Source organism: Lethenteron reissneri, chromosome 20 (genome assembly GCF_015708825.2).
Source record: "Lethenteron reissneri isolate LAM-NWPU_2019-01 chromosome 20, ASM1570882v1, whole genome shotgun sequence".
NCBI classification, from domain to species: domain Eukaryota; kingdom Metazoa; phylum Chordata; class Hyperoartia; order Petromyzontiformes; family Petromyzontidae; genus Lethenteron; species Lethenteron reissneri.
The window spans coordinates 5,158,822-5,183,048 of record NC_083798.1 but is presented as its reverse complement, the minus strand read 5'-3'; the positions used below and the strand labels follow the sequence as shown (position 1 = coordinate 5,183,048).

At 38.7% G+C, this 24,227-nt stretch overlaps 1 protein-coding gene across 1 annotated transcript in view; it reads left to right on the top strand.

The window, feature by feature from the left end:
- THSD7A (thrombospondin type 1 domain containing 7A) overlaps window positions 1–24,227 on the top strand; it is a 329,681-nt gene that overhangs the window by 185,396 nt on the left and 120,058 nt on the right. The window contains 3 exon segments of the mRNA XM_061554639.1: window positions 46–114; window positions 1,222–1,380; window positions 11,910–12,158. Of these exon segments, the coding sequence (XP_061410623.1) occupies window positions 46–114; window positions 1,222–1,380; window positions 11,910–12,158 (477 nt within the window).

Below are 24,227 nucleotides of genomic sequence, written 5' to 3'. Positions count from 1 at the left end.
TCCACCTTCCGTGTTAAACCAAAATCACTGCTGCATTTTGTGTAGAGCTGCCTGGAAATGAAAAATGGAGGCCTACTATTCTACCCTTGCTGTCTGTCCCACTGGAGATCTCAGGTGAGCCAATTTAAAGTTTAAAGAGGACTCAATGGAAACACTGAGGGGTGGGTGGAAAAAAAAACCCATAAGAATAAAAGAAATAAGACATTCAGTCAAGTGATGCGACATGAGATGTCAATTAAAATAGTCCCTTTGTGCAGAACAGTAGCTGACAAATGGCGCATGGCTGAGGCACTGTGGATGGATGGAATGTTAATGAAGGCAGGTTGGTTCTGTCTGCATAAGGGTCAGACCATAAGGCGTGAAATACAATGTACGAAATGGCATAAGTGTCAACCATTCCTGTGTGATGTGAAAGTACCTGCAGGTGCCGATGTGACAGTGTTGAACGAAATGTCAAACTTCACAGTTTTAGGGCTGCTCTAATGCAGTTTCTGCAGGATAAAAAATAGTAGACATGCAATAATAATAATAGCAACTCCAAATTATATATTCTCACTAAATTAATGAATCCACTATGTACTATGTGACTGTGATAATGATTCAGTTATAGCCAATGGAAGTTACCCCAACTTTTAATTTCATTTAGCAGATACCCATAATTCTTGAGCTCAAAATAAATAGAAATAAATGACAGAGCAAGAAATTAATAAAAACTTTATTACAAATGCAAATTTGCATGGTAATAACTAGTGAAAGTAATTACAAAAACACTTAGTCAAGGCCATCGGAACGTTTAAATAGTATGCATGACTTTTGGAATCTTCCAAAGTATTTTCTGAATGCATTGCACACTTGACCCCAATAAACCCTCCAACCCATTACACTCTCCCCTGAACTCCCTTCCCCCCCACCCACTCTTTTCAGTTAATCTCCTTTCACTGTAACATCCTTACCGTCCTCTTGGTTCTTTCGGTAAAGTCACGTAGAATGGAAATAATAAAATAATAAAAATAAAACATAATAAAATTATTCTCACGACGTTTCGGCCACAACGCAACCAGCCGTCCTCAGGTGGAGAACAGGTCTGTCGAGAAGACAGCGTCTGAATGACACCGTCCCTTTTCTTATGCTCATTCCATTCCCAAACCCTCCGCCTTTCCAAATTGACCCAACTTACAATCCTGCAAAAATGCCACGTGTGTGGGCTGATGACTTTGGCAGCACCCAAGCCCGTGGATGGCAGTGTGTGCCCTGCACAGCGGAGTCTGGACGTTGGCCGCCTCTGTGACCTGCCGTGTCCTGCCGAGTGTCCCGTGTCAGCGTGGACTGCCTGGGGGCCCTGCGTCCCCGAGAGCTGCGAGGAACCGCAGTCCAAGAAAGGTAACACATTTGTTGTGACGTGCTCCGCCTATAAAATCGTTTCTCGCCGAGACATAATTGCTGTGAAGCATGGGTTAAAACGAAACGTGGTACAAATTTGTGATCAACAATTTGACAGGGTAACTTTGTTCATGTTCGAGTGAGAGAGGATTGCTCTAATTACTTGTCTTAGACCACTGGTGCTTGCATACTTCCAAACACCTCCTGAAATTCAGCAAATGAGTTTATCTTCCATAGTACATCTTCCTCTGTCTATGCTTTTCACTAAGCCCTCTTATAACCCTAAAATAGGGAAATTGATCACTAGGGGAGCTCAGACCACATTCTAGTACAATGATGAAAAACATTTTCAAGACAGAAGGTATATGGGAAAGTAATTATGTATGTATGTTGAACATCTTTCGCACCGTACTTAGCCAACCGTGCTAATAGGTGTGGGGGAAGGATAAACTAAACACAAAAAAACTGTTCTAAAGAAATGAGTTTTAAATTTAAAAGTGCATAGCTCCAGTGGTGTATTCATATCAGAAGGAAGAGCGTTCCAGATGACTGCAGAAACGCATCTGAAAGTGTGCGAAGCACTTACCGTCTTTGTTTAATGATTCGCCAAAAGCCACTGCAAGGATGACTGAAGTTCGTGTAATGGTTTATGCTCCTTGACGAGGTCAGCAAGGTAGTGTGGTTCATTTGTGGCAAGCACTTTGTATGTAATTAGCACGACCTTATAATAAAAACACTAACAAGACCACTACAACATAATTGCTGTCAGTTTAGTCACTATTTCAAACCCCAATGCAGAGTGCAAGTTGACAGCCTTTTTGCTCAATATCATGCTTTCAAAAAGCATCCAATCCATGTTGTTCCATCTGTGAAGGAACGTTTTATATAACTCATAGCAATGCCTAGGCTCTCTTCCTTAATATCTTTGAACTGCCAAATATGGTCTTTGTACCTGTCCTAACATTTGTGCTTTAAAGATTTTCCAATCTGGTCAATTAGGAAGTCATTAAACATTTAAAAGATCACAATATTTAGACATTCCACAGCACTGTTAAAATAATTATGTTAATTGTATGTTAATGTTTGCCATGTCTTTACAAAAAATAAACTGAAATGTAAACACGTTCATATTTAATGTATCATGCAAGTACTACATTTTCAAGCTGTTTGACAGTGCTACTGCTGCTTTCTCAGCCCTCAGGGATATATATTTAAAAAATAGTATTATTTGTATAGCATCCAACATCCAGTACGTGTAAGCAATGTGGTGTGCAGAGCTTTAATTATTATTTTATTATCAAGTGATTAATGCATTTTACTACCGCCATTACATTAGCTCTTGTTGTAATTCCGCATTAGTAAGCAAACCCTCGAGTATTTTTAGATATGCACTACAGTATAGTACATGCTGCACTCTCTTATTGTAACACCATCAAACGGATTGTAACGTGTAGTTTCTTAGCTGATTATTAAGACTTGTAAATTCAGTGTAATTTGTGAATTTAAATTATTTGCAGGTGAATCAGTAACTTGTTTTTTTTATCTTAATGAACTGAGTTGTTTTTAGGGCTGCACCGTTGCTTGGTAAATTGCATGATTTTCTGGGGAGTGATTCTATCTGTTCATCTACATGCCCAACTCATAACGGCTCAACAAATGAACCTCATGGCGGGACCCCGTGGTCCCGCATAAACGGAAGTGAAAATCGTAATTAATGAATTCACTTTTGGCGATTCCGTCCCACCGCGCACACAAACGCCGCGACACACCTGGCGCGGATCATTCTGTTGTCGTGTCGTGTCCAAGCGCAGCAGCGAGGGCGAATGCACAGAAGAAACTTTGATTGACGCATCGTGTAGAGCTCGTCGAGAGGAAGAGATGGCAGTGTCGTTCGCCTTCGACAGACGTAAAATGACGTTGCAACGCAGTTTATGCGAGAGCTGGGGGGTTATGGGACCCTGCGGTCCTGCGATAAGGTTCAATTACACATGGCATAGTAAAACAATAGATAGGTATTAAAATGTTTACAACAGTTTAGACTCCTTGTTAAAATTGCAAAGCAAGCACACAATTACTTGTTGTATGCTTAATTAAAAATACAAGTCCATTATGTAGGCAAAGTGGAAAGTGTGAAAATTCAACAAAAGCTAACTAACCTTAGGCTAATGTTTACTTAACTTAATCTAATCTAAATTAAGTGTGTGTGTAATGTACAAATTGACCTTTAGCTTATTAATGGGCAGCACATTAAAATATCTACCAACCAATTAATGTGCCCTTAGTTCTTTGTAGCTGCAACTCATCGTTGCCACTTAAATTACATTGTTGGTGCTTATTAGTAATTTATAGTTCAGATTAATAAAATGTTGCTGTTATTCAAAATTATTACTGCTGTAGATCCATCTTAGAAATGGTTTACTTAAAATATATTTCACAGTTCCCAGGGCTCTCGGTCTGGGCATTTACCGAAGTGTACCTGATTTGGCCGTAATTCCGTCACATTTCGGCAAAACAAAAGTCTGCTTTTGCAGAAAATTAAACTCCATTCTGAAAACTGCCATTCAACACGGATTGATCTCATGCCGAAAAACTCATGGTTACCCCCCCCCCCCCCACCATTAATTCCCCCAAATGTGTAATGGACGAGCGTTGGTGGGATTGCGGTGGATTTATGGTGAAGCCTAAGGAATGGCAAATAAATTTTGATTTAAAGCTTTCGTGACTGCAGGGATTCATATTCTTGGTTCTTTCGGTAAAGTCACGTAGAAGGGAAATAATAAAATAACATTAATATAAAACAATACAAATTCTCACGACGTTTCGACTGCAACACAAGCAATCATCATCAGGTGTGAAATCCACAGAAATAAAATAAAATATTATTTTATTATTTTATTATTTCCCTTCTACGTGACTTTACCGAAAGAACCAAGAATATGAATGGCAACAAGTTTTCTTCATTGGCCGAAACACTCCTGGCCACCCTTGCGGGGTTACCTCAATCACACTTTGGGACATGGCATGTGCAGGTCTCTTTGATAGGATGTTCTAAGCAGTGTGTGAAGCAATGGATGGAGGCACGCATGTACAGAAAATAGATGAAAGTGATGATGATACAGGTAGGAACAACAGGTTCCACACTGCCCACCAGGGATTATTTGTCTGTATGTCGTGCATATTTGTCTGTCGTGCACGAATGCGCAGTCCAACCAAGTTCCTACCTGCCCACTCCGAAGGAACGTGTTAATTATGATTATGTTCCTGTTGCTGATTCTGCTGTTGCTACTGCTAAAAATGAAATGATTCATGTGATTCAGGTAGTATCCTCAAGAAAACTTCACTGTGTCCCAAGATTCATTTTATTATTGTTTTGCATGTGGGAAGAAACTGGAGTACCCATAGAAACTCCACGTTAGGAGGGAATTTCACTCAAATCTCCACACAGATTGCAGAATACAATGTCTGCACTGACTTTTCCTGGTAGTTGTGCAACTCCGCATGTTCAGAAGTGATCGTTATCATTGTTTTAAGTACCACTAAATTGTTTGGATTAGCACTACATAATTGTAAAAGTATCTGGTGTACACGGCAGTATGTTAAATTAAGCAGGTAATTTGGCATCTCGATTTAAAGCTTTCGTGACTGCAGGGATTCATCTTCTTGGTTCTTTCGGTAAAGTCACATAGAAGGGAAATAATAAAATAATAAAAATAAAACATTATAAAATAATTCTCACGACGTTTCGGCCACAACGCAAGCAGCCGTCCTCAGGTGAAGACTAGGTCTGTCGGGGAGACAGCGTCTGAATGAAACACCACCACACTTGGAGCGTATATTTAAGCTGGGTTGGAAGGAGGAGAGCGCCTTGACAAAATAATTTGCATATCAAGAGGAATTTAGCATATTTATGGGAAATGCAGATATGTGATTCTTTTGTCAAGGCGCTCTCCACCTTCCAACCCAGCTTAAATATACGCTCCAAGCGTGGTGGTGTTTCATTCAGACGCTGTTTCCCCGACAGACCTGGTCTTCACCTAAGAACGGCTGCTTGCGTTGTGGCCGAAACGTCGTGAGAATTATTTTATTATGTTTTCTTTTTATTATTTTATTATTTCCCTTCTACGTGACTTTACCGAAAGAACCAAGAAGATAATTTGGCATCCACACATTTGCGGATTTATAAATCATTGGCATTTTTCTAAGAACCACGTGGTGGAAATGTGCCGTTATGGGTCTATGTTAAATTATGTTTTCTTCATGTTTTAGACTCGATTTCTAAGTCGAAAAAATTATGCAAAAATCTTTTATAATCAAGCAAAATGTTCATAAGAAAATCTAATTCTTACCTTTGCATTTCCCTGTAGCTCCACTTTAGCCCTGCACCACTCCTACGGAGAGCACTTTGCAGTCTTACAAAGCGTTTGCAATCCACTGGGTCGAATCGTTGAAGTCTCATTAAACGGAGTCCTGCTGTATTGCACTTAGAATAATTTATTGTTTGCGATTCAATTATAAACTTCAAATTTGCCAAATAGTTATCAAATGCCTTACACGATTTTCATTCGATAACCAGAAACGTATAAAATAGCAATTCTAACATTTGGAAACATTTAGATTTAAAGCTTTCGTGACTGCAGGGATTCATCTTCTTGGTTCTTTCGGTAAAGTCACGTAGAAGGGAAATAATAAAATAATAAAAATAAAACATAACAAAGATTTAGTATTTTATTATGTTTAATTTTATTTATTTTATTATTTCCCTTCTACGTGACTTTACCGAAAGAACCAAGAAGATTTGGAAACATTTTCGAATGTGAGTGAAAGTAAATGAAAGTTAAAGAATAGAAGTGGATGCCCTAAACATAGATCAGATAATTGCTATTCAGAATGTAATCTGTTGGCATGGCACGAATCAGAGGGCTTTAATTTCAAATCTGCATTTCGGCGTTTTGTATATCCTAAATACATTGCGTTATGCACATCTCTTCCAGTGAATTAATACAAGCGTATGGTAGCACGTTTCATTTCTGTCTGCATTACCTTTACTCGCAACTGTGTCTCTAGGCAAACAATGGTACGATGCATTACTTCTTATTCTCGTGAATTGTAGCAGGTTAAATTTCGTTTAAAATCTTAAATGCCCTTATTCTCTCAAATGTACATGTTGTAATTTCCATAACATGAAAATACTCTGTACTTGATGGGCTGTGCATCAGCTGCAGTCAGTGCATATTGAAAAATATCAAGTCAGAATTACAACCTCTCAATTATTATTCTTTTGACACTGTTGCATCGGTAATGCTTGCCAAACACCCCTGGCAACAAAAATGTGTGCCTACCATCTGCGTTTGTACCTGCTTGTTATTCCTGAAATGAACAACATTAATGACTGAAGTGTCACATACTGTCACGGCTACAGCAGCCAGATAAATAGATGGCTTCTTCGTCTGGAGATAGCGAATACATGCTATTTTGTGTCATTTATTGTCTGCACCTAAAATGTTGTTGCAATATAAAAATCTAGATGCCTGTGTCTCAATTATGTTGCATTATCCTGCAATGTGCTAAGAAGTATAATCATTGGTGATTGTCAAGTGAGTATTAAAATAAGGAACAGAAATATTATTTGTGACCATCCATTAATATAGATGGTGGATCAGTTGCACACAATGGTAATGCACGTGCCCAAGTTAGATTCCTAGCCACCACGAACATCACCAGCAAGACTGATATTTTCACATGGACAGATCGATCAACACAGTGATGGTGCTACTCTTATTTAAGCTTTCAGAATCCCATTCCCATACTGCGCTAACTTTTGTAAAATACATTATTGATGCAGGTACAGTGGTGGTGTGAGCAGGTTCGAACGCTGCGCTGTGAACCTGGCAACCTGAGTTTAATTCTACGCATAGCTCACAACTGTGTTTTGTGATATTGGAACTCGTTGCTGGCACCGACTTCACCAATAGATGTAAAGGGCTGTAAATTTGTCATATTATTGCAATAACCTTTTTTTGCCATTATCGAAGTATAAAATATAAGAAGAGGTTTTCCCCTTTCTTGAGTTTTTGCAAAAGATATATATTTGGTGTTTGAAAACCTATTCTTATTATTGTAATGTTAACTGTTATATTCATTTTTAACAACCGCAAATACATCCTCCTGATTTAAATGCAGTTTCTTCAATAGCCTTGGGAGTATCCACAGCTTTAACTCAATAAGAACATTGTACTTGGGCCACAGTGCGTACACATCTTATTGGAGCATCAGTAAACAGAAATGCTTGCATAATCAGACCAAGGATATCGTTAGCCACTAATGTCTTCAGGATTTGTAAAGCACTCAGGGGAGATGGTCGTTATCCAGTCCTTAGGATACATCACAGCTTTAACTTTCACTGTAATGTTTAAACTTCTTAATAGCGGCCTGTGTTAAATAGATTTGTGAACAGGTTGTAACAAATGTATTATGCAAGAGAAATATCAAATTTTAATCGTAACATTTTAAAATTATATCTAATGCCTTACCGTGTAATCAATCAGAGAATAAAAACTGGCCAAACGAGCAAATTATTGATGGCAATTCGTCTTTGGAAATGTGCTTCGGAGTTAGTGTGATAATTTCCTTGTCAGTAAAAGTGTGGCACTAGTCCAGCTTGCAGGTGACATGCCTGTTGAGGGCTAAGACAAGTGCACATTAACCTAGTCATCATTTAATTACATCCGCTGTACGGTATTCAAGTCATTGTGGGTGGAGAGATATGGAACCTTAGGGGATTCAGTAAGTTCTAAAGATGGGCTATTACAGCAGCCTGTAGGATGGTATCTTCTCGCCTGAGGCGATGATGCTTTGAGTTCTAGCAGAGCAGTAGTTGGGCCTTTGTTGAGCTCTTGTCCACTCGATATTGGAAGCTGCCGACATATCTTCATAGTTAGGTAGAGGTAGGTGAGTTAGAGCCTTAGTTCACAAGTGTTAAAGGACATTGAATTAATTGGATATGTTTTTTCAAAGGAAATTGGCTTATCGATTTCCAAACAAATCAAGGTTCCAAAAGCATGAACCATAATGAGGGTATGGTATTGCTTGCATGCAGGCAACGACTTTTAAACAATGAAATTAGATTTTTGTTAATATGTATTTAGCATTATTCAAAATAGTAACTTTTTGCAAAATAATACGAACCCATTTTATTAAAAATGTCCCTCCATGTCTTAAATGGACATTTATACCTAACTGCCAAAGGTTCAATCTATGATATAATTTGAGACGTTATTTTACATTTCTATTTCAACCTGCACATTCCTGGATTAAAACTATGGTTGGTCCTTCTATATGATGTTATTGGATGTCAAGACGATGGTTAGGTCATTCTAGATTCACAGCCTCATCAATAAATGGTAAAGTTTTTGGAGCAGCAGCCATGTTGCTCGTCTCTCTAATATTGCGTGTACCTGGTCGATTGGGGGGCCATTGATCGCCAGACATGGTTAGGTATCAGGATCCTTCCTGTAAATTTACTTGAATGTTTGAATGTCGCAGAGTCTGATTGAATGGGCCAGCTTTGGTTCTCAATTAGACAGGCCTAGCTCAATAATACCGCTATTTGTAGTGGACATGGATTTTTCCATGTGAGGCTAAAAGTGGTGGTCAATAGTCTAACTTAAGTGATTTGTAAGTATTAGGATTAAAGCGGCACTTTTAGGCAAAAAATTATTTTTCTTTTTTGCAAAGGTATTTAGTTAAATCCTATTTAAAAATGTAATTAAAGTTTAATAAATCACTTGGGCAAATAACGTTTTTTTTCTAAACCTTTTATCAACGAGGGCTTTGCACATGTTTGCTTTGTGATGTCTTGATGAATATAAGGGGAAACATAACACATAAAAAAAATATTATAGTACGTATTACAATGTTACATTCTGAAGCTCACTAACCAACATTAACAGGTTAATATTGACTTGAATTTCAATAATTTGCATTTAATGTGCAGGACATTGGTGAGATCAGGTAATTGCTAAGTACACTGGGATAATCTAATTTCGAACAACATTAATGAAACACGATTGCGGGTGATTATAGCCAATGTTTTTCTGTGAGGTGCTAACCTTAATTTGGATTTATTCGCTTTTGCAAGATTGCATTTGTTTTTTTTCTTTCCTTCTTTAGCATTATTATTATAATCATGACTTTGTGCAAAACTTGTTAAAAAGCTATTCTTGCCATGCAATTCATTCACAAGGAATGTGATGAGGTGTGACAAAAAATGAACAATTATCAGACTGCACCATGAAGCATCAAAGCCATTTAAATTGCTCCCCATTAAATGTGTTTCATTTCATACGCTAAGGGCACATTTAGCATTTAAAAGTTTCGCAAATAAACCCGTGCTAGTAATTTTATGATTCCTATTGTGTTCTTTTTTATTGTTTAAAATTCCCTGTGCTCATTCAAATGGGAAGTAGGTAACTTGACCTTTGACAACCAATTAGGGTATATTGTATGAGCAATACATCTCGGCAAGTATAACAATTGCCTGTTTAGGATGTGCAAATATGTTTGATGAGAAGTGAATTAGCTAAAATTAACACATTCCTGCGGAGGGAGCTAGTAGGAACGTTGGGTTGCTCGGTCAATGGCCAGGGTCAACGGCGGCGTGGTGTATTCCGCAAATATGCCCGACTGTGAGGGTGGGCACAAGCCGGCGTGAGTGCACCACGGGGTGACCAGCCCCTCCCCACCCAGCCCCACCCAGCCCCTCCCCACCCTCCCCTCCCCACCCAGCCCCTCCCCACCCAACCCCTCCCCACCCCTCACATTTTTGGATGCACGATGGACGGACGGACACAATAAACCCTGTGGGCTGGTGTAACCAGGAGGTTCCTACCAGTATAATGGCTGAGAAGCCTAAATATATCGTCATCATCAGCCATGATCTGTCCACCGAGCACTTGTGCAAGAGTAGATTATGTAAAGTCACGTAGGTGAAAATAAAATAAAAATGAAGACAACAAAATTTATCCATTTATTTATTTATTTTATTTGCACCTACGTGACTTTACCGAAAAACCCCAAAGAGTATGGATTCTTGCAGTCACGAAAACTTCAAATCTAGAAGTAGATTATGTAATTGCTCAATCTAAACGATCGTTGTGCTCTCTCGTACATGTTTCCTCCTTTGGCTGCCATTCTGTCGTTAGCCTTGACCAGCAGCCATTGTCACTTTTAGTGACTCGCCCCTCTGCCCAAGTCACGAGTGCTGCTTTCGATGTGTTTTACGTGTGCGTTCTTTAATCCTTGCATTCCTCTTGGTGTCACTACACGTGAATGCCTCGCTGTGTTTCTCCGCACACTTCACCTTTTCTTTTAATGTCTTGTCATGAATATACTTGTTTGTGATCCATATGTCACAGCGGAGATTTGACTTCCATTATGAAGTTCAGTTTTCTAAAAAAACTTCCACCTCCTATTATCCAACTTTTTACATCATCCTTTTGATTTCGATCCACCTTAAATATCTGTCCTAGATATACATATTTTGATACATTTTCCAGTTCTTTCCTCCAACAATGATTATATCTTGCTTTGTGAACTTGCTGTATATTGGATTTTGTTTGTGCACGATTATCTTGAGTCTAACTTTGCAGCATTTGTGTTAATGTTTTCAATCATTGAATGTAGCTTATTTACATTGGTTGTGACAATGGCCATGTGTTGAGAAAATCTGACATGGCCAATATGCTCTGTATTTACGTTTGCTTTATTTCTCCATCATTTTTGGAAAATATCTTCTAATGTTGCTATGGATCACTTTGTTTAGTGCTTATCTGCTTGCCTCACTCATCTTTTGATTTGTATTTTGTCACTTTTTCATGCAATTTCAGCGTAGCAGTTAAACTTTTATTTATGTACATATATATAAAGAGGCATTGGTATGTAAGAGCTTGGATGACTGCATCAGTTTTCACTTAATCAAGTGACTTGCTATCGTCTATAAAAGCCAGGAATGATGATTCATTATTTGATATTTTTTTATCTAAAATAATATCTGATGAATAGTGTGTATGTGGAAAATGGTAGAAAAACAGTTTTTTATTGAAAATAAATTCTGCTTAATCATGTGGTCGATTACCTTCTAAAATGCCCATCATTCGGTTTCCTTATATCTTTGTGGACCATTTATATATGTGTGATAGGAGGAGAATGGCTCTGTAATTCTTCAGCTAAGTTTTGTCTTCATTTTTTTCATGTAATAATGTTTGAGGCATCATTTCTAATTTGAGCAATTTCGTTTTCGTGTAAATATTCACGAAGCTTCATTGAAATATGTTATATGAATATCACAAGTGTATTACATTTGTGTACATTTCAGATAAAATACTAGTTTTAAAGTGCAACCCCACTTTTCATATTTTGGATCCTAAATGAGAAAAAAGACCGATTTATTGTTAATATTTGTGCTGATGTTGCGTACGTTTTTCTCGTCGGTCACCTGACCATCCTGCACCGCTCTTCTTTCCTTCTGACAGGTTTTATGCTGCGCGAACGAAAGGTGCTCTTACCACCTTTCACCTCTGCCTCCTCTCCTTACTCCGTCTCCTCATTGTCGGCACGGGAGTCCGGCCTGGGTGGCTGTCCCCACCTCGTGGAGGCCATCCCTTGTGAGGACGCCCGCTGTCATCGCTGGCACGTAGCCGAAGTCAGCATCTGCATCCCCGGCAACACCAAGTGTGGCACTGGAACACAGTTCCAGCGAGTGGTCTGCTACGACCGGCATGGTGAGTGCACAGTGTAATCAGAACATTCTTTACGATTGTGCTTCATAATAACAATGACTTATGGCCCTTCATCAGCCTATTGTTTGATAAAGATCACCCAATGCCATGCTGGTCATGAGGCTTGTATGGCATATTCTTAGGTTTTTTCGATAAAGTCACGTAGGTAAAAAACATTAAAAAGTAAAATAAAATAAAAATCACGACGTTTCGGAGGCAACACAAGCTTCCGTCTTCAGGTGGTACCGTCACAGCCACGACAGCTGTATCAAGTAAATGAGAGATTGTTTTTTACCTACGTGACTTTACCGAAAAAACCTAAGAATATGAATCCTTGCAGTCACGAAAGCTTCAAATCTAGAATTGTATGGCATACTTCACCACACTGGTCGGTGCAAGTTGGTGGCTAAGGATAGTCCCAGGAGTGCTTTGGATATTACTGACTGCTGATGTGTTAGCCAGGATCAGGAATTGTGATCCGGTTACCAGGTTCTCAAGGCACTGTGTGCCAAGTGCTACTACTTTGTATGTATATATTGAGTTTTATTTTGCAACACAAACAAGCACACTGTAAATTCCGGTGGTAGAATCCTCAACTCGAAATTTAAAAGTCACAATTTCAAATTTTGGTCAAGTGTTCACACTCAGCCCATCAGCTGTTTGATGTCAGCTTGTAACTTCCCACTTCTAGGCATTGCTTTCCATTCCTTCCTTTGCTGGGTTGTTCCAATTCATTAGCAGCAGCCTCCGAATGCTTTGATTTGGTCTTACTGCCATCCCTGTGGCTGTCTTCCTCTGCCTTTCTATCATTTGTACAAGGTCAATGAAATCAGGAGTACTCTGTGGAAAGTCAACAGGGATTGTCCTATAGAGAAGCTGTCCCCGGCCATAGGAATTATGGGGGCTCAATAGCGAGTTCACTGTTTTATTTCAAAACAAACCCCACATACAACGTATGTAGCATACGTAACTTGTACCATGAAGTGGCATACATTTTAAAACATGTAATATATTGTAATGCTAGTTGAGAAAAAAACCAATGTGTTCGCTTAGGAAATACATTTAAAGATGATTAGCATTCTATAAAAGCCATTTATACAAAAGTCTCATCAATAAATATTTTAAAAAGAACATGTTTCATATATTATTTATAGATGTCGTGTAATTAGTTGATAATGTAGCATACATACTTTGAGCTGTCCATTTATGTCTATGCTCTTGTTCTTCTTACATTATTTTATGAAAATTACTTTAAATTGCTGTCAATAGCCTTGGCAAAAGCAAATGTCAACTGACTTATAATCTGTATTTGTCTGCGAACTTCATGTAGTCTAAATTTGGTGGGTCCTCTTGGTACATGTTTTGAAAACGTTTTTTTCGAAAATTAAGCCTCTGTGAAAGCTTCGAAGGAATGAAAATGAACGTCAGAAAATGATTGAAAAATTGTGCAAAGAACACTGGAGTATTTGACTTAAGATCATTATGTGAATAGAAAAAAAGTTAACCATTGCAGGGACAACACATGAATATAGCAGAAAAAAAATATATGGCCATAATTAAAGGTGGATGAAGATGCAGTTATGAACAAAAAAATGTGATCAAGAACTTGATTATGTGATTTTGAAAATCTTAACTTGATCATCGAAATCAGCATTGTGATGTGACCAAAGAATACGTTTTCTGCAAGTGAAAATTGTCACCTATGACATATGTATGCACCACTGGCAAGAACATATAATTAGTTCCATTTCAGTATGGATCTCGTGGAATTCTTAGATTTACAATCCTTAGTTTATAAAAGATTACAGCGGAATAGGTGGAGCATAAAGTAAGCTAGAGCACAAGATATTAAATAAAACAAATAATAAACAATATACCCCAGGTCCCTGCACGTGATGTCTCCTGAGTTTATGGAAGATTTTCAATGATAGTTTTCTGATGGCCTGCTCACACCAATGAGTTTGCCAATAGCCACACTATTAAATTGCCACCTTAGCATTATATTTTGAACAATATTTATCGAAGCAAGAGCCATTTTTGGCCGACGATACTGAATGCAAATATACTCAGGAGCTCGCAGAAAAAAGACACGGAATTTTAAGGGTTGCTTAACTTGTAAATCCGGAGTTTATATTGCATTAGATGGAGCATTCGTTTTTGAATTAACTCCTACATTGCTCTATTCCTTGACCTGTGCCTTTTTCGTTTCTACCAATGGACCTATGAAGTAAATTTTTCATTGGAACTGTACTTATGAAGCGATTCGTCACCATTTGTTTTTCCAATTAACACTGGCAGCTCAGGGGGAGAATAGTGCTATGGTTAACGTGCGGTGATGTTAAGTGGATGAATATGGCTTACTTTTAGAGAAAGGTGCCTGACCCCCCTCAATGCGTATAAAGGAACATGCATTTCTTCATTGGCTCCATTTATCCCTCAGACTATTTTCATTAGAGACTACCTGTGTTAGTTAAATGCAAAAAAGAAGAAAAATGTCGAAGGATATAAGCAGGGAAAAGGCTTTTGGTAATTCAAAATTTTCATTAAATGGAACATGTTGAAGATTTGCAAAATAATATGCTTGCAATCATAACAATGAAGAACAGACGATACGACGGCAATAATGCAGTCAAACATGACCTCGGAGTGGCCTCATTATGCACAAATACGTTTATTTGAAAGGGGAGCAAAAATTGTACAACGGTAGTGTGCTTTTTTGTAGAATGTAACATTTGCTGTTTCTATTCTTGCGTACCATGGCAATATGTTCGAGAGCTAAATGCCAATGTCAACGGCTGCGAGCCATGAGAGGGTTTCAGGAAGATTACCACGTTTGGCTATGTATGGTGCAAAAGGAGTTCCACATGCATTCATACAGGAGAGAGTTTGGACAGTTTTCCGATTACTCCTTTGAGGGAGCACAGACTAAAGTTGTTTACGACATGGTCCATAGTTTAGGTTGCATGGCCACAATCACACTGTGGCTTGTCGTTAATTGCCGATTCATAAAGGAGATGTGCATCTTCTGATGATGTGGTTGATGGTTACAGCACTGTTTTCAAGGAGGAAATGTCAAGGAGGAAATGTCTCGAATGAGATGTTTATTCTGGACATCCGAGTTGTTCCATTGTTCACCAGCATTCTTCCGGATCTGGGTGAGATTCTATGATGGTAACAGCACAACCTCATGAGGGGGATCAGGACTTGAGTCAGCAGCGAGCTACATTGTTGAGGTCTTGGTTGATGGGTAGGTCATCGTTGGCAAAACATGTGTAAACTCATCTTCTTGGTTCTTTCGGTAAAGTCACGTAGAAGGGAAGTAATAAAATAATAAAAAGAAAACATAAAATAATTCTCACGACGTTTCGGCTACAACGCAAGCGGTTGTCTTCAGGTGAAGAATGAAACACTGCCAAGCTTGGAGCGTATATATAAGCTGGGTTGGAGGTGGAAGAAGAGCGCCTTGACAAAAATGTGTAAACTCATTTGCAGTTTGGTGGCAGAATATTCACCGGAACAGGGAGCCAGGTTTTTGGTGTCGGTTTCAATGTTCTGGTTATGATGCACATTGCGTTATTTAATTGTGTACCTAGCAATTTTGTGCATAAACTCCCGGACCAGGCTGGAGTGCATTGAGTTGATGAGTGTGAGGGCGGCAGTTGGTAGCATATCAGCTGAGGCTCCCCAGGTCCTTCCTGCAAGTTTCTGCAGCAGGGCAATTCATTATTTGGTCTTTTCACAGATTTGTTTTATGTGGGGCTTTGGAAGGTCAGGCGTCTATCCATGATAACCCCTGGATATCTCGGAGTGGGGTCATAGTGCACTGTGCTACCATCAAGGGTGTACATCTTCTGCATGATTATTGAGATGGAAAGTGCTTTTGGTGGTTTTGGGAGGACTTGGTCGGAGTCTCCAGCGATGGAAATATGCATCCAATGAAGTTAACAAGTCTAGGTAAATATACAGATACAGTTATTTAGATATTGATTTTTTTTACTTTCGGTGCTTTATAAATGTAACGTATTTTTATTGCGAAGAAACGGGGCGACGCAGCAATATTCGTATTATTTTAGAGCATAAACAGTACATTGTTATGCACCATTCATCGTGTTAGTAAATGCATGGGCATGTCACAATACCTATAAAAAATGCATAGTTTCGTATATGAATAACAGAACAATCATTGCTTCATTTTCTTTATCAAGATGAAAATATATTACACATTGCTGACCTGAAGGCTCGTGATGTGATTGGCAAATTCATTCCACAACCTGCTGTCTCAATTCTTTTCCCATCAATTATTCTAAACTTAATAGCATTTTAACAAATATTTCCATAATGTCTTGGGTTCAAAAACAAAGGCCAGGCAATTGCCTTTGGATTTGTTTTCAACATTCCGGATCGAGATGCAGCTGTATATGAACATGCAGTCTCCCTAAGAGAGCAGTTGAGTTCAGGGAAACATCTGTGCCTATAATATTCCTTTTAAAGTACATAACTGAATACAATCTTGAGTAGCTGCGTGCCATTTCTGTGTTACATAATGTAATGCAGTAACACCTGTAAATGTTATTAAGTCTGGATTATAAGTGTCGTGAAAATGTGTTTTCGAATTAAACTCATGGGGTTGTGCATATTGTAAAATCATTGGTATATTTGATTACATAACTGAATTATGGTGGATTATGTTTTATTAAAAAAATTTCAGTTGCCTCAGGTTTACATTACAATGCAATAATATAACATTGGCTCCTGGGGAAGCTAGTATCACAGTTTACTTCTATGCTTTATTTACGTATTTATCGAGATCTTTTCCCTATTTTTGCAGTGCTATCGTTTCTTGTTCTGTATTGTTTGCTGTTGTAATTTGCTGACCTGCCCCAACTGGACGTCTGTGAAATAGAGCTTCATCACATTCCTCCAGTCCAACTAAATAAAGATTCTGATTCTGAAAAACATATTAATTTTAAACTTAATTTGGAGCTTTCGTGACTGCAGGAATTATTCTTTGGTTCTTTCGGTAAAGTCACGTATAAAGATAAAATAATAAATTAAATTAAATACTAGCATACGACGTTTCGATTGTTACACAAGCAATCGTCATCAGGTATAAATTAAATAGAAACACAAATCTAGTATACTGTTATGTTATCCGACTCTCTGTTGTATTACATTAATTTTACTGCAGTAAAATGACCGTGCATTGTTAGCAAATATTCTTTTGAGATGACCTTGATTTTGTTTCTGTAAACATTGTCTTTTTGGCTTCTAGAAATACAATTTGGTCGGATGATGACAGTGGACTTGCACATTTGGCTTTGATACTGGTTACGCATTTGAATGTTTGTCTTGTGATTTCCAAGTCCAGATGCCCTTTAGAAGCTCTACTCTCTACTTAAAGGATGTGGCTTAAACATTTTACAAGGACATTGCAAGCACGTTTTTATAATATTAAACAAGAATCACAACTGTAAAGTTAACAATTGGCAAACTAACATTTGGGCAAAACAAGCATTGGTTACAGAAGGGAATACATACCCGATGGAAGATGACTAAAAAAGATTCAAAGCAAATCTAAGGATGTGCTCAATATATGGTCGTATTTCATAAAATCTGATTGCAGTTGAGGAAGTTCATTGTGCATGTTGCGAAGGGATACAGCACCTGGAGTGGGCGTGAGTCACGGCTGTGTAGCCAAGCCAGATTAAAATGTTCTCAAGTAAATGGATCTCGGAGCCACGCGGTGGGGTGGCAGATTGCCTGCAGACTATGCAGACCCCTAAAATATGACGTTGGTTTGCCAGTGGTTGACTGAAATGGCTGGTGGTTGCCTTGAGAGCTGAGATCGGCATATTGTCATTTTGAGAGATATTGCCATTTTGAGAGATATTGCCATTTTGAGAGCTATTGTCATATTGTCACCTGAGACATCCGCATATTGCAACTGAAGCCGGAGATGCGGGGTGCAAGTTGTGAGCATAAAAAAACTATCTATCGCGCTGTTGATATTATTTTATTTATGTTTGTATCTGATATTGTGAAACATATATAGGCAATTTTCTAGTGCAGTCGTTCGATATTTTTTTTGTACTGATCAGAATAATCTAGGCTAAACAAATTGTTCATAATAAAATAATTCAGGTGAAAGAAAGCTGAGATTGTTTATATAATGATAAACAATACATACGTTATAGCCCTTTGTTAATCCACTGATGCGTGAAGGCATCCCCATGCCATGTTGATCATGGGGTCGTTTGACCTTACTTGAGCACACTGGTCAGAGTGAGTTGATGATGAGTGCGTGAGATCAGAACCAGGTCAGATGTTCCTAAATTCAATCTCAAACTTTTAATATCAATCACTTTTTTTTTACATCAACAAAACACATTTGCTTTGTTCTCTGGACCTAAAGTGAATTGTCAACATCGTGATTTGTCAATGCTTTTCCAAGCTTGCCACAAAATGTAATTGTAACGATGTCATCGTATTAATGAAGCGGACGGCACAATGCACAGGGCCACATTTGAGCCATGTTTCCCACAGGCACAGAGCAACCGCTCTAATAAAAAGTTGTATTCGTCTTCCAGCCAGCAACCTCGCATTGGGCATCCATCTCCGTGGCATCTTCCCGGTTTGCAGACCCCTTGAGTAAACAACAACAAATGTGCTGTACATGTTAACTCAGAATCAGTGTCCAAAGGTGAGTATTGATTCCAGACTGTTGCGGTGTATTCACAGTAGCTGTGTTTGATTATTATTGTTATTTTCATAGTAAGTAAACTCAAAATATAGACCACTGCATTTTTATTTTACAATTAACATCACAGTACGTTGAAGATATTAGATAAATAAAAACAAAGCTGTTCGTTTTCTAAATTCATTCAAAATATTAATTATATTTGCACATTTTAGTTTTCTTTAAATACTCTATTGAGATGTATTTTGCCCATGACACGATATGATACAGCACGGATATATGTTAACGGTTACTTTATAAACGTTATCATGTACAGATAGTAAGCCAAGTGTGTTTACATAAAATATAATTCACAATTTGTATGTTGATTAGCAACCTAAACTTCATGCATAAGCAGTGATTGTAGAAGTAAATATACATTACAAGGAAGTACATTTAATTGCTAATTATTAAAAAAAAATATGCGTTAGCTAAAGCAGAGGTTTTTGTTGTCTTCTAGCAGCATGCTTTGTTTATGTTAATGTACTGATTCCTCTATGGGAATACATTGTTATAAGTTTTATCCACTTTGGGTGATTACAGTTTTACATATGCTCGACTATTATGGTAATTGTTGTCATTGCAAAAACTATATTTACATTTAGCAATACATTCAATGCATAATTTAATATATATCAATATTAGAGGGGCTGGGTGGGGAGGGTGGGGAGGGGCTGGGTGGGGAGGGTGGGGAGGGGCTGGGTGGGAAGGGTGGGGTGGGGGGTTGGAGGAGTGGGGCTGGGTGAGGAAGGGCTGGTCACCCCGTGGTGCCCTTATAAAACTCAACGTTTAACCTACTCACGCCGGCTTGTGCCCGCCCTCACAGTCGGGCATATTTGCGGAATACACCACGCCGCCGTTGACCCTGGCCATTGACCGACCAACTCAACGTTCCTACCAGCTCCCTCCGCAGGAATTTGTTTTAAGACCAATCACTGACCATATTCAAAAAACCCCATCAATCTCTATAAATTCTGAAGACACGAACCTTCGAAACTGTCTGGTGCCACTGTTTTCATAATTGACATTTTTAGGGCCCATTTCATCCATAGATCCCAATGCGAGGCGCCATTGTTAACAGCTTACCTGGCACAACTTCTTGCCGACGGTAGATGCACCAATACCAACACACCAATCAGAACAGCTTGACAAAGTCGGGTTTACTGCATCATCTGTCCACTCTGTGGGCAGCCACAATGATATTGGAAAGTCTGGTAAACACCCGGGCAGCAGGTGTAGCCAACATCTCAAGTCAGCTCACCATGGGGAACGCGTGTGATGGTTTATCACTACACAAGTGGTGACCACAGTCCCGTTGACATGTCTAAGCATGGTCCTTGCGTGGTAAAGTGTAACCAAGCTAGGAATACCCAACCGGGAATGTCCAGCTAGGCAATAAAGGTAACACACTTTACTCTTGGAATCCTCGTTAACCCAACATGATTAACAGATGCCAAATCCTCGTGAAAAGCTAACTCAGTTTATAAAAACAAACGCGATATTTTTATTGGGTTGTAAAAATAATATCGGCCTCTAGAGTATTCTTGCTCCAATATACATTTTAATATAGTGTACACGGTAGATACATATTTATGTACAAGTGTATTTGCTCATGAAAAAATATATATATTCAAGTTAAATGTTAGATGCTAGACTTGATGAAACTAGAGGCAACATTTAAACATCCTGGTTTTAATTTTGTTGCTTTGATCTTCTCCTGCTTGTACTATGATGTCCATATGATTTTTAGAGAAATAGTCGAACTCCTCTTATCGTTGATCATTATAACTAGTAATCGATGTCCATGGAATGAATATAGAACATGGTTCAGTACTGCAGCTGTTATTTACAATACAGTAAGAGCTGGATACCACCGAATTATATAGGTACAATTGTGATGTTTGCAACACACCCTTCAATTACCCAACTCCTGACATTAGCACTGCTGGCATTGTTACCAAGGGCGTGCTTATATCCAGCATCTACTACAATAGCCAACAGGTTTAATTGTTAGAATAAAATGTAGTGGCTCCAAACAACATCAACCACTTAATTCATCATCATTCTAATAATCGTCATCGTCCCACAGCTATTGTATTAATGGCACGATCTGTGAAGTCTTCTTGTACTGTATCCGCACCTGCGATTAGCACGGTTGGCTACGTACGGTGAGAAAGAAATAGTACGTAGACGTATCCCATCAGTCGGACACAGTACGCTGTTCATCTCTCGACCATCGGTTGACCTCCCCTGAGTGCCTGCCTCAATGCTCAGCAGCAGTGTCTGGTGTTGATAACGCGGGCAAACATTTACCACTGCTATCATCACCAAGCCATCGGCAGCGGTGACAGTAACTACGGTAGTGACAAAGGCAGTCATGACAATCATTTTTAAGCATCGTTCTTATCAGAGTCATACTCATCATCATCACCTGTATTTTCTGTGGATCAACACAAAGGTGAATGATAAAGGTGCAGCCCTGAAATTACTCGTTCATGCCACTGCTGGAAAGGCCTCCATTGGCGGGAGCTCAAGAGGAGTTCTCTAGAAATCAGAATAATAATAGGATTAATTGAACACATCATCATCAACGGCCTTCATATTATCCAAGGATCCTGCTGATAATAAGAGAATTTAGTCTCAATTCATAATTGCTTCTTCTTATCGCAATGATTTTAAGACCAGTCTGCAGATTGAATCACAGAATGACCAGATCCTGTGGGAATTAGGAGTCATAGATAACCGGTTACAGATTATTCTTTGGGTCTTTCGGTAAAGTCACGTAGATAGGTTCAAAGAAAATAACAAACAAAAAACTACGACGTTTCGATCGCAACTCAAGCGTTCGTCATCTGCCTGATGACGAACGCTCGTGACTTTACCGGAAGACCCAAAGAATATGAATTCCTGCAGTCACGAAAGCTTTAAGTCGGTTACAGATTATTGAAATGTCACTGTGTACATGTGTTTTTCAGACACACACATTTTAGATCCTCTAGAAAATCAGAATAGCAATAACAGAATTGTTTTAGAAAGTACTACAGAGGTGATTTGCTGGGCATACCAATTGGTTTAAGAGTATAATTCTACTGCTGATCACAATCCATATAACCAGCTTTTTCCACTCGTGCAGTTCTGAAAATCTCTCATATATCTTAATTTAACGAAACGTGTTGATACATATTTGAGTATTGTTTTAATACTAAATGTGTTAATGGGGAAAAAACTGTCCACATGAATGCAAAACTATTCATATGCCAACATTCTTCAAGGCATCTTCTTGGTTCTTTCGGTAAAGTCACGTAGAAGGGAAGTAATAAAATAATAAAAATAAAACATAATAAAATAAAATCATTCTCACGACGTTTCGGCTACAACGCAAGCAGCCGTCTTCAGGTGAAGAATGAGACACTGCCAAGCTAGGAGCTTATATATAAGCTGCGTTGGAGGTGGAAGAAGAGCGCCTTAACAAAAGAATGTGCATATGAAGAGGAATTTAGCATATTCATGGCAAAATGCGTAGGAGGTGGGCGGGGGGGTTTCAAAGTCATATTATGCCCATGCATTATGCAGGATCAACAGCACCAAGGGGGGGGGGGGGTGCAGGGATTAGCAGTAACAAAGGAAAAGAATGTTAATGATATGTAGCTGCAGTTACTCAACAACCACGTAGAAAACTAAAGTATAAACTACATAAAAAACTAAAGTATAAATTGCATAGCACCATCAGTATACTTACTATACTCTACAATAAGCTGAGTTTATACTTTAGTTTTCTACGTGGTTGTTGAGTAACTGCAGCTACATATCATTAACATTCTTTTCCTTTGTTACTGCTAATCCCTGCACCCCCCCCCCCCTTGGTGCTGTTGATCCTGCATAATGCATGGGCATAATATGACTTTGAAACCCCCCCCGCCCACCTCCTACGCATTTTCCCATGAATATGCTAAATTCCTCTTCATATGCACATTCTTTTGTTAAGGCGCTCTTCTTCCACCTCCAACGCAGCTTATATATAAGCTCCTAGCTTGGCAGTGTCTCATTCTTCACCTGAAGACGGCTGCTTGCGTTGTAGCCGAAACGTCGTGAGAATTATTTTATTTTATTATGTTTTATTTTTATTATTTTATTACTTCCCTTCTACGTGACTTTACCGAAAGAACCAAGAAGATGAATCCCTGCAGTCACGAAAGCTTTAAATCGAAATTTAAATCGAAATTCTTCAAGGCATTTAACTTATCATGGTGTTAAGTGTCATCTCCAACTGTTTCTCAAGTGATACATCTCCCCTTTCACTGCTCTAAAAAGGGTGATTATCTAAAATGTAGTCTATTATGTGGGTACATGTACAATACATTGCTTATTTTATAAGGTTGTATTTCATTTAATTAGGCCGTTTAAAAAAAAATGCAATACCTTTGGAATTATGCATGTGCTATAACCTCTGGAAGGAAAAAGCGTATGTCCTATTACGCAGTACACAACTGCATGCCCAGCAACACACACACATTACGTTTACACCAAACAAGCATGATGATTGAACAGTTGCCCGCGTTGCTTCTGCACAGCTGAATATACGTTTGAGTAATGTAATGCATACAGTTAAAACATAATTGAACTGCACTTGTCATTTTAACTATATATTGCATTGAATTAAAATGTTTTCATCTACATTTTTGGATGCTTAAACATTTTCAATATCATCGTTTGACAAACGTACCTGTTACTTCTCTGTTTGGCTTCGTTCCACATATTTGAACAATGATTTTGTGATGGGAAGTATTCATGTGCGACAGTGCGGACATCGTAAACACGACAGATCTGTATCTTTAACACGTACGTGTGATGCAAAGCATGCACGCATACACACAATCACACACAGCCACAACACGAAATTACGTTTAATTGAACAACTGCTTAAAAACTACATTCTCTCACAACATCAAACTGCAGAGCAGCATAAAGCCTCGTCAGTAAGATTTGCACAGTTGCACACCACCGAGTTGGCTTTTCGGTCAGCAAGACAGGTGTGGATCTCACAATAAAAATGCAACGCGGCGCCACGAAGCAGATGTTGAGCGACCTGCTGCTTGCGGGATGCTGGGAGTAGGGCGAGAAGGGGCAACTGACAATCCTAAGACAGCGAAGGATGAGGTGGCATTTTTGTGCACTTTTCTAATCAGTTTGTTCAACAATGCAAATGGACTTTAGGATGAAGCACTTTGCCTACAGTGGAGGCATTAGGAGATTGGAAGGTTGGTTTACAAGTTGCGCTTCGTAACAAACGAGATGTCCAGTATAATTAGGGCATTAATAAAAAAAAATCCTATTTA